We start from the raw sequence: 11,892 nt of genomic DNA, 5'->3' as shown, positions 1-11,892 counted from the left end.
ATTTGCCACCAGATGGATCACACAATCACAGACACGAAGAATCTTAGCGGTCGGAATGAAAGGGCAGCAGGGTCACAAACCCTCAACATTCATTATCAGAGAGGTGAGTCCGAGGTTTTAACAGGCGTAGGGTGGAGGCTTCTCGAAGGGCCCTAAAGAGTGCGGGTAGAGGGTGGGTGCGTTTGGAGTCAGCATGTAGCCGCCGGTGTCCTGAGATGTGGATTGGGACGGTACCGCTGGGTTTCCGGTCTGGGCGGAAGGTTGAGGCTCGTCTGAGGATGCGGTGGAGGTCTCGGGGTTCGGCTGAGCTGGGGTCAGTGCTGGATAGTTATTCATGTGCTGAGAACGCAATCCAGAGAAAGAAAAACAAGGCACATTCTTCAGATCTGCACAGGACGGTGTCACAGTGAAATAAAGCCGCAGAAAAAGTTACAAGACCATCTCAAAATTATTTTCTGTTTTTCCTGGATTTACTACGTATGGGTGTGTGTTTAGGTGAAATGATCGTTTTTGTTTCATTGTGTGAACTGCTAACAATATTTCTGCCAAATTTCAAATATAAATATTTTTTCTGTTGGCAGAAAATGAAAACTGGAGAAACAGGTGAAAATAACAGAAAAGATGCTCGGTATCTTTTCAGAACTCAAATACGGCAAAAGAAAACAAGTTCATATTCACTTTAAGGCAATGCAACAGCAGTGTTGGGTAAGTTACTCTGGAAAAGTAATGAATTACTAGTTAGTAATTACATATTCAATAGTGTAATTAGATTATTGTACAAATTACTCTCTCCAAAAAGTATTTAATTACTTATTACTAATTACTTTCTATATCCTATATCAACCTTGATTAGTTAAGTGATTCAAGGATAGACATGAAAGGGCTGATTGAAGTATTACAAATGTGAGAAAGATACATTAACGCATGCATTTTAAAGTTAGACTTTGAATTTTAATGTCAATTCCACTATTGTATACATTACACAGTATTTAGTTCAATTACATCCGAAGTAACTAATTAAATTACAGAAAAAATAAGAGTAATCCCTTACTTTACTTTTTAAGGGAAAAGTAATTAAATTACAGTAACTAATTACTTAGTAACTAATTACACCCAACACTGTACAACAGTAATATTTCTACATGTATTCAGAAAAAGCAAAATATATTAATTTTTATGTGATGACATCAATTTCTATCCTTTTTTCATGTGTCTTGTCATGTTGTCAGTCTTTCACTTCACTGTCGGATGACTTTATGACAGACAGACACCGGACAGGAATGGTCACAATACATCTAGAAATGCTGATTTAATGAAAATTTGGAATGGTCTCTTTATATTCATGTACGAAATGAAATTGTACATATCGAACACACAGAAAGAGGGACTTAAATGTTTGAAGTTAATAAGACGCTCTCACCTGCATGGGCAGGCTGTAACTGGGGTATCCCGGTAGAGTTTGTCCAGAGGGGCAGAAGCCGCTGTATGCGATCATGTGTTGGTTGGGGTTATACATTATGTGAGGGGGTGGAGGAGGACTGGATGACATTTGACTGTGAGCGGCAGGAGTCTGAAGACAGACATACACAATCGGTTCATTTGACTAAACCGAATCACTTCCGAGGAAATCTTCAGCTGCTCACTTACCAGGCCCTTGAAGGCTCCAAGGATGGCTGCGGTGATTATGCCCAGAAACACACCTAGAACGTTGAGTGTCACACACGCCCACAGCAGCCGGTACAGATACACCACATCCCAGCAGCTCCTCACACCCATGAACTCATAATAGTGCACTTGATAATCGGAACTGAGCACACACACAAAATAACACAGTGATACACACAGTCACACAAGAAGCATCAATCAAACATCCGAACAGCTGTGAAAGTTCTGACATCATCAATGACCAATCGTCATCTTATAAATTCACCTGTCGCAGGTGAGTAAGTCACAGCAGTAACAGGTGTTGCTCCTCACTTTGAGTTTACAATGATTACCATACGACTGACAGTTTACCTGGGGAGAGAGAGAGAGAGAGAGAGAGAGAGAGAGAGAGAGAGAGAGAGAGAGAGAGAGAGAGAGAGAGAGAGAGAGAGAGAGAGAGAGAGAGAGAGAGAGAGAGAGAGAGAGAGAGAGAGAGAGAGAGAGCGAGAGAGAGAGAGAGAGAGAGAGCGAGGGAGAGAGAGAGAGAGAGAGAGGGGGGAATAAATTATTTTAAAAAAATGTAAAGACCATGTTTTTTATTGTAGATTCCAATTAATATAAATCAAACAACAGTTGGGTTGTTTTGATTAAGCACAAACAATAAAAATATGATAACATAATAGAAAATATGATTTTTGACATTTTCTTTGAAAATTTGTTTTTGCAAATAAACTCAAACAATTTTTATTTATATTTTTATTGTATTATCAAATTAATTTCACATATCATACTGGTATTTTATAAACAGTGTTAGGTGTAATGAAGTACTGAGAAACAACTGTAATTAAATTACTTTATTCCTAAAAAAGGGATTACTTTTCATTTGAAGTAATTTAATAACATAATCCATTATGCACTTGCATAATACAGTATATACTTTCAACAAATTGTATAAAACATTTAACATTTTTGGTGCGATTGCATAAAAATGAGTTAAAATGCACGGCACATCCGTTCGTTTTGTTAAAAGGCAAATGTCGAAAAGTGAAAAAATAAAATTCTGCCTGTAATATATCTTTTCAATAAAGTTAACCTTGTTAACCTCAATTCCAATTAAGTTAAATTCTATAGATTTCAAAATATTTTTTAAATGACAAGAAGTAATTAATAAATAATGCCAATTTTCAACAGAGTAATTAGTGAGTAATTTCAATACAACATCATTTGACAACAATAAGTTGAAAACATAATTAGTTATGCATTGCTGTATATTTTGATTTTGATATTGAAGTAACTTGAACTGCTTTTAATTTATAATTATGTAATTTATCCATTGGATGTGATGTTTATAATTAACCAGTAGATGGCGTCCTATAACCAGACACATGAGCCTGCGGCACTCATTCAAACACTAGTAACCTTTCTCTGTCTGCACTAAAAGAGACCATCAGAGCCCAAACAGCCTCCTGACCGAAACTAAAAGATGCCTGTCACTTATTTATAAAGCCAAAGTGTGTCATTAAGTTAAGAAAACATGTTGAAGGTGGCCAGTCAACTTGCTCTCAAAAATCGGCTTCGACTGTTAAAGTATGGAAGACGACTTACAAACAGCGACCCATAGAAACAGTTGGTAAAGTGGCATCTACAGTATATATATATATCTGAGTATAACTACAGAAAATAAACTGCTGATGGTAACGCTTCCTCTGATCCTGAAATAATGTGACACTCACCTCTGTGTAATAGTTCTCGTATCCATAACCCGAAACACTGGAGAAAAACTCACAACGGCCCTCCATGAGGGGTCTCCTGTCCTGGAACATAAACAAGACAGACGGAGTTAGTGATACGTGTTTAAAAAAGTCAAGTTTTAATATCAGTATTACACTATTGATGAGGATTGTGATGTACGTTCAGCTCCGGCCTTCAAGATGCTGAACAGCAATAATCCACACAACACTACGAGTTAAACCTCCAAAGCCGCACAAGTGATGTACAAGTGTGTTTCAAAGTAAAGAGCAATCTTATAAAGTTATTACAACTTCATTTACAACATCCAGCCCTATAAATCCTTCATCAAGGACGGCTGAGATGTCTAAAGGTTGTTTGGATTGTTATCATCACATGAATGGATGGATGTACGCAACGGCTCATTCCGAGCGTCTGATAATAAACCAAAACCTTTAAAATCTCTCAGGTATGTCTAAAATCTCGATTATGTTCTTCATTTATATTTGTGGTCTGGAAATAACAATCGTAGTTGGAAAAAACGGTTTACTGGCACAACGTGAGATTTTATAATGTTGTTAAACTGCAAGTCTCAGAACTTCTCTCTCGTACTTGTAGATTTAATAATGAAATATCTTCTGAAAGTAAAAACATAAAAATGAATGCATCATCCGTCAATAAAAGCTGAATGTAAGAGTGACAGACTCATTCATCCGCTGTGAGATAAACCTGTGCAGTCCCGTGTGTCTCACAGGAGAAGAAGATATCATCATTACCGCCGTCGTCCTCATTCGCAGCGGACACGTAAATCACGCCATTCACCTTTAACTTCACTTCTCACTGTCCTTACACAAGAACAAGAAACCTTGTCTTTATCCTCATCTGCTCTAAAAATTCTTAAAATGTAATTAACAAATCATATTAACCAGTCAGAGACATATTATTATCCAATCAAAACTCCAGTAGATCAAAATCAAGAGCTGACCTCTTAATATTTGAAACATCGTTGAGATGCAAACAACACGAGAACAGAAAATTCAGAAGCAGAACCACCAGACAGTGTGTTTGTGTGTGAGTTTAGCAAATAAAAACAAGAATGACTGCGTGTGTGTGTGTGTGTGTGTGTGTGTGTGTGTGTGTGTGTGTGTGTGTGTGTGTGTGTGTGTGTGTGTGTGTGTGTGTGTTTGTGTGCTGGAGATGATGACACTTGATTTTATGAATGCATAATTTCACCGTTGAGCAATAAAATTTAATTTTTAAATTTACATTTTTTGAGAAACCTCTGAAATAAATTTAGTTCTGAATTATTATACTTCTTGCAGAATCTGCAAAATGTTAGTAGGCTATTTAAGACTAAATAAAAGGATCATGCAAATTGCAGTTTGTTTTGTTTGAATAACCTATTTCACATAGCAGACGCTTGCATGACATCTGAATTTTAACCGAATTTACAAAAATGTTTAAGTTCTTAAAGGAGTAGTTCGCTATAAAATTTAAATTTCCATCAAGTTTGCATACACCTGACCCTTAAATGTATCGTGTTACCTTCTTGAGACAGTATTAAAGGAGTAGTTCACTGTCAAATTAAAATTTCATGATAATTACTTTTTACAAATTGAGGCTTATGAGGAAAGCTTTCCAGTGTTCTTATTCATATAATGGACTTCAACGGGGGGCTGTTGGTTAAGGTCCAATTTCAGTTTCATCGCAGCATCATAAAGGCTCTACACGACACCAGCCGACGAATAAGAGTGTCGTCTAGCGAAACGATTAGTCAATTTCCAAGAAAACTAAAAAATGATATACGTTTTAAACATAAATGTATGGCTTGCACTGCCTCACAGTGTCTCCATGTAGCGCGTCCATGACTTCACGTACTCTGTAATCACGTTGGAAAGGTCACGCAGAAGTTCCGACCCAGTGTTCACGAGTGTGGGCAAAGAAGACCATCAAAAGTTCTTGGATGTTGAATGACACGTCACATGTCTTTGTGCAAGATTATCGTTTAAAATGGTCAGTTCGTGTGCATATCAGGGATGTTGAAATCTTTTGAAATCTACGTCACGTGTGACCTTTCCAACATGATTGCGTCATACGAAAGTCGTGGACGCGCATCGCAGTGGCATTGCAAGCCGTGTATTTATGTATAAAAAGTATATCATTTTTTGAGTTTTCTTGGAAAATAACAAATCGTTTTGCTAGACAACACTCTTATTCATCGGCTGGTGTCGTGTAGAGCCTTTTGAAGCTGCGATGAAACTTGGACCTTAACCGACCTTAACCCCCCGTTTAGGTGCATTATATGTTACAATTATTTACATGTTGCCTGAAAGACACAATAATAATGAACACCTTAAAACAATATATTTTTTCAGGTTTTTTTTATTTTTAATGTATTTTTGAAATACGGTCAAAAACTGTAAAATGACAGAAAAAGACAGCAAATTTACAAGAAAATGGGGGAAACAATTTATTATACAGTATATCCTTATATCCTGTAATTTTACAGGAAAAAACGTATTTTTAATTATTTTACGGTATATAAAATTCTGGGGTTTTTTACAGAAAATGTTTTTGAGTTTGTAAATTCAGCTACTATTTTGTTGTGAATCTATCATGTGAAATAGCTTGTTCAGGGCAGTACTCTTTTCAGCTCTTTTCTTTTCTTTGCAAATATGCATAATGCAAACATGAGCAAAACTGGTAATATGCTCCTAACTGGAAGAGAGAAACAACATTCTCTCTGAAAGTGTTAGCGGGATACTCACGATGAACTCGGCCGCAATGATGCCATCGATGATCGCACAGAGAAAAGACGATATGACGCCAAGACTGATGAAAATTATTGACGCCACCAACTGTGAGAGAAAACAACAAACACGGTGTTTGAATAATTCACTTGCAGAAATGTCATATTTAAAGAAAATGAAGGCAGCGTTTAGGACCAGTCAAGAAATACCATGTTGTATAGCTGAAGTTAGGGTTTGAGATTCACAAATATTGTGCAATTTAACATTGCATTGTTTTTTAATGTACAGCAAAATATCTGCAGATACTGTAAACTCACAGCGAAAATTGGAAATATATAAATAATACTTTTCTTTCTAGTATTTAATAAATGGCAATGTCTCTCTCTCGTGATACTTCGGTGTCTGTATGCGACTGCAGTAATAAAGTAAATGTACAGCTGTAACGGCCGAGCCCGCTGGCACAATGCTTTATGGGTAATTGATTGTCCTGTGGACCACATGAAGGTTAAAGAAGCACTGTAGTGTACACACTCGGTCATTCTCATCTGATAACACACACACATTCACACAAATATATGTGTGTATATGCAGGATATATAGTGGCTCTCCATCACAGTCACGGTAAATCCTCCCACTTCCTCAAAGTGTATTAAAATGAGATTTTGACTTTGTTACTCCAATAAAAATCACGTCATGTGACCTGCAGAGCTATGAATATTCCAATAAAACTGTGAAATATTTGTCTGTGGTTGAAAAACACGTCGCTTTCTGTTACACAAATTCAACTTATTTACTCTTTAACTTTACGTGCCTTTGTGGTAGCATGAGTCTTTATGATTCAGGCTTAAAATTTGCAAAAAAAATCGAAATCCGAAAGATTATGAAAAAAATCCTATTGGCTTTTTGTTGAGGGAACCAGTGTCATGTGAACTTCCAGAAAACATCATCACTGCAGACCTCAATATTTACAATACATGTGTTTTATTCTTATGTGTGTATTACTAAAAGAAGAGCTTTCACACACAAATGACGGCAGATTCAATCTCATTTGCTCTGTGAGACGTTCAAGATGTTCCAAACAACACGACACGTTAAACATGTATGTGTATCCTCCATCTCAGGGTTCAGTAACTGAACACCGTCTCTCTGTTCACCAAACTCCACTGACGATCTGCACCCGTGAGCCAAAAGACTTCATTAACTATTAAACACACGCGCGCGCACGATATGACATCACACAAACAATGATCGCGCACATTGTTGATGATCAGACCAACAGGTTCATGTTTGTAGCTCTTGTTCTCCCGCAGTCTGAAGGTGACTAATATATTTTCTGAAACATCCCTATCTACGCGTTTCATTGACCTCTAAACTCCCTGGCGACAATGTTCCGCTCACTTCCTCTCATCCGCGAGGGGGTCAGAGGTCACTGCACTGTGTCTTGGGCGATCTGATCTCGCTGAGGCGGCAGTGATACGCGCTGGTGCACAGTAATACCTTCACCTGAGCAGAGAGATTGGGTTTACAGCGCTGTGTGTGTTGTGTGCGTGTTGTGTATGTACGTAACTACCGTGTCTACACCGGACGCTGAGCGTTTAATTTTAAAGCGTTAAAATGTAATTATTACATTTTAATTTAATAATTAAATTAAAATGACCATGGTTTTGTAGTAAATAACTAAAACAGTAAGAACGATATTTGTTTTTGTTTCCACATCCCATAGCCTCGATTATGTACGATTATATGAAGCATTTAGTGAAAAAGACAATAATGGTCATTTGAATAAAGTACTAGCGGCGACAAACATCGTAATGTAATTTTGTAAGAATTGCAATCAGGCGCTAAAAAGAGTTCCCGTTAGAAGTTGTTTTAGGCAACAGAATCACGCGGGGTCCTAAAGGGGACCGATTTTGAAAAGGGGACTCGATTTGTCACCGGCTCCTGTTTCCCCCTCTCTCTCAATCCATAATTTCCTGTCTCACTCTGTCCTAAATATAAAAAAACGTGTGTGTGTGTGTAGGGGGGTTCAGAGAGAACACACACACCTCAGACACGTTCATGAAATTTTAAAGCTGTACTGGGATCAGAGCCTAGAACACGACACAACAGAACCCTAAATTACACGCAGACGCCTCGACGGATCCGTTGCCATGGTTACAACGTGCCCCAAAAACTGCCCTCAGCCAGAATAACACTGGTGTCGCCCTTCTGTGTGACCACAAAGACTGTGAACGCGGTCCAAAAACAAGACATGACGGTAGAAGTAAATAAACCTTTAAAGTCCCAGTGAAATAAAAAATTACAATGCCTGTTTTTTCATGAAATATTGCAGCGTTTATTGTAAATAGTTTATCAATGTGGGCTATTCTCTTTTTAAAATTTGTGTGCACTCATAATATTGATCTAAAATCTGAAAATGCACTTCCTTCCTGTAATGACTATCCGTCTTAAATGTTCTGTTAACTCCTCCCCTTCAACTGTCAGTCTGCTACCAGTTCCATTTAAAAACGCAATGGCTGTTTTAATACATCCAATCAAATAGCAGAGAAAGACGAAAGCCACGCCCGTTATTTTTTCTCGTTAGAAATTCCATTTCACTCGGAATTGCGTCAAAATACGGAGGTAAAAATGATCGCAACTTCCGGTTCACGGGGACTTTCAAGTTTTCATAAATGGAAATGACACATTATGAGTTATGATATACTTATTAATAAACATGACATGAGCATCTTCATTTTTTTTAGACAGATAAAGTTTTTAAAATAAGAATAACTAAATAAACAATAACTAAATAAAGCTGCACTTATAAGGAGTAAATATAAAGTCACAATCTCTAACATTTTTGGGATAAAAAATGAACAGAAAAATGTTATTGAGCAAGTGTCCATTTCACAACAATAATCTTACAAAAATGATTTATACGTTTAGCTGTTGGGTATGATTCTGTGGAAAATTTTGATGATGTGACACGTAATGACAAGTATGCAAAATAACTCGAGGTATTGTTTAAAACAGATTGCAGCATTTTAACATAATAAAAAAAATAAAGAATGCGACAAACAATGTCAAGGCCAATAATGATGAAAATATGGTGGATTTTTATCTACTATGGGGAAAAGTTCTTATGGGGCCCTGCTTGTGTCTACAAAGGAATAGCAGATGATACGGTGATCTGTTAAATCAAGTTACATCATTATTAATACATGATCTATGGAAACATGTCAATTCTACCCTCTGCCTTTTCTCGGATTAAAAATGCGCTTACTAAATATAAGTATACTTCAAATTCATCAGATTAAGTAAACTATATTTAAGCACAAGTATTATTCAAGTATACTTTATGTTGTAGTTCTAAGTGTACTATTTCACTACTATTTGGGACCAAACCAGCACTTTTAGGTTTATAAAAGTGTACTTTTAAGCATACTTTAAGTGCAACAGTACTAAACGTTGAGTACACACTAGTATTTTTACATTAGTATTTATTCAGAGAAGTACATAAAGTAGTACACTTTTTTGTAATGGTGAACATCTCTGAACTGGATCTGAGGAACACTTAAACTTCTAAAGGAGAAAAAAACATGAAATCTCAGACCGATGGTTTAAAAGAAACTTTCCCTTCCGTTACAACGGGGGAGAAAATATTTGTAAAGAGTTGATCGTGAGAGCCGCCCGATCCATCTGCAGCCCAATAATCTTCCATCATCCAATCATCAATGGTAATCTAATTCATACCAGACTCCACCTGAGCTCTCAGCCAATCATATACGGCATTACTGACAACATGCCCAATCATATCCATCGATCTGACAGTGAAAAGGTAAACACGGGTAAGATGATCTGAAATGTATTTTATGGGGACAAAAATAAGCAGCAACTGAAATACACGCGCTATAACTCTATTGACATGTGCCAGTAAAGAGATGCTCAAAATATCCCATAGAAATGATTTTCAAGCACTACTCACCATCGGCCTGCGATTCTCCACCAGGTTCAGACCGACGACACCCAGAAACGCTCCAAAACTCAGCTGTTGTTGACAAAAAGTGTGTGATATCAACATCTGTAACGTGTCCACATTTCCACTTAATAATGAACAAATATGGATTCAGTTTTAAGCAGTGCTGTAATTTGCGATGTCATGTAAGGTGAAAGGCATGTTTTGGAGTGTAAGTGGGACGTCACTCACTATAATGCCAGGATAGTATCCAGACACGGCCACATTATCAGTCTGAGTGGCGGACAGCAGTCCGATCACAAGAGCCAGAACAGAGAGTCCAAACAGAGAAACTGAACACCACAGAGCTGTACGACGTCTCTTTAAATACTGATCTGAAGAAACACACATAAATCAAGAAAAAAACAAAAATGATGATGCAGATCTCGACACCGGACATCCCACATTTGAAATCAATATGAAACATGACGTATGTCGACGGGACAAAAATGAGACACAGCCATCAAAACACGTTGAATTAAATATCTTTCATAAAGTGATGGGAATGAATTGTACTTTAATGTTTATTTAAAGTTACTTTCCCGTATGAAGACATTGAAAAGAATACATTCATGAACAGCATCTCTAAAGAAAAATAACACATCATTCACATGGAAAAAAAAGCACATTTACACAAAAAAACCCTGTGGATTATCTCGCATAAATATAGTGTTGTACACTTTAGTATTTACTATAGTCACCTGTGGTAAAATGTAGTATAGTGTATTAAGTTATAATAATATAATATAGCTACTGTGACATCACCTACTGTATAGTAAATTGATAAACTGTAGTATATTTTAATAACTTTTACTATATTAAGGTTAAAAACGCTAGTATAATTTACTTTAGTAATTCCTATATTACCTATTCACGTGGATTATTTTAAACATAATAGTTAATACAAATAATAAACAAACAGGTGAGAAAACTTCATTCTTGTATTATGTGTTCAAGCCACAAGCTATTTGCATGAATAAACTTTCAGAAATCATAAAAGTGATAGTAGACTATCAAGTAAGAGTAGAGTAAGTTTTACAATATTTTTTTGCATTATTTAATTGTATATCATATATGAAGAGTTTGGTTCCAATATGAGATCACTACGTTTTAAAAAAAATAAAAAAAATGTTTTTTATTGTGCATTCTAATTAATATCAATCAAACTGCATTTAGTTTGTTTTGATATAATAACTAAAAAAAATACAGCAAACGAACACAATAAAAACACGATAACATAATAAAAAACATGATTTTAGAAAAATTTTAAAAACATAACGTGTTAGTTCTCATTTTGGAAGCAAACTCTTCATATGGTAACAGAGCAATATGGACTGTAAACGCACCTGCTGGATCCGCGGTGTCCGCGTGCGTCTGCGGCGCGGGCGTCTGCTGCATCGCGTCTGATGTTTAATCCGATCACTGGTAAAGTTTATTATCAAGACTTTGGGTCTGATAAACCCCGCGCAGCTTCGCTCGTCCGCGCGCGTTCACGTGAAGTGCGGAGCTGCGTGAGCGAGAACGACGCTCGACTTCATCACAAAAACTCGCGGCTGCTATTATAATGACGCATCAGCGGAGGAGCTGCGAGCGTTATAATGAACGCGTCTGTTTCTAGAGAGGCACCCACTACAGTTAAACACATCAGACTGGAGAAAAAAGCCTCAACTGGACTAGTACAGAAAAACTCATTCAGACCAAAGATCTTGATACACCGCTGTTAAATTAAAAGTCCCAGTGAAATTAAAAATGACAATTCTTATTTTTCATGAA

The 11,892-nt window shown here is 36.8% G+C and overlaps 1 protein-coding gene across 1 annotated transcript; it reads right to left on the bottom strand.

Moving 5' to 3' along the window:
- Positions 1 to 2: 2 nt before the first annotated feature.
- On the bottom strand, positions 3 to 11,756 carry LOC130553442 (transmembrane protein 255B). Its single transcript, XM_057332410.1, has 9 exons — positions 11,466 to 11,756; positions 10,312 to 10,454; positions 10,090 to 10,152; positions 6,141 to 6,230; positions 3,378 to 3,458; positions 1,931 to 2,016; positions 1,648 to 1,807; positions 1,421 to 1,570; positions 3 to 339 (listed from the first exon to the last, which is right to left on the bottom strand). Exons 1-9 carry the CDS (start codon positions 11,515 to 11,517, stop codon positions 118 to 120), a joined length of 1,047 nt encoding a protein of 348 aa, XP_057188393.1. The 5' UTR covers positions 11,518 to 11,756; the 3' UTR covers positions 3 to 117.
- Positions 11,757 to 11,892: the final 136 nt, after the last annotated feature.

Source organism: Triplophysa rosa, linkage group LG4, assembly GCF_024868665.1.
Source record: "Triplophysa rosa linkage group LG4, Trosa_1v2, whole genome shotgun sequence".
Taxonomy (NCBI): Eukaryota; Metazoa; Chordata; class Actinopteri; order Cypriniformes; family Nemacheilidae; genus Triplophysa; species Triplophysa rosa.
The sequence above is the reverse complement of the archived record's forward strand: the minus strand, read 5'-3'. Positions and strand labels throughout refer to the sequence as shown.

What these genes read in the sequence shown, in the direction of transcription:
- LOC130553442 (XM_057332410.1), bottom strand. Translation starts at nt 11,517, where the DNA reads ATGCAGCAGACGCCCGCGCCGCAGACGCACGCGGACACCGCGGATCCA. An exon ending in GATACTATCCTGGCATTATA is followed by an intron (nt 10,153 to 10,311) that starts GTGAGTGACGTC and finishes TGTCAACAACAG; the next exon opens with CTGAGTTTTGGAGCGTTTCT. An exon ending in GTTACAGCCTGCCCATGCAG is followed by an intron (nt 340 to 1,420) that starts GTGAGAGCGTCT and finishes TTGCGTTCTCAG; the next exon opens with CACATGAATAACTATCCAGC.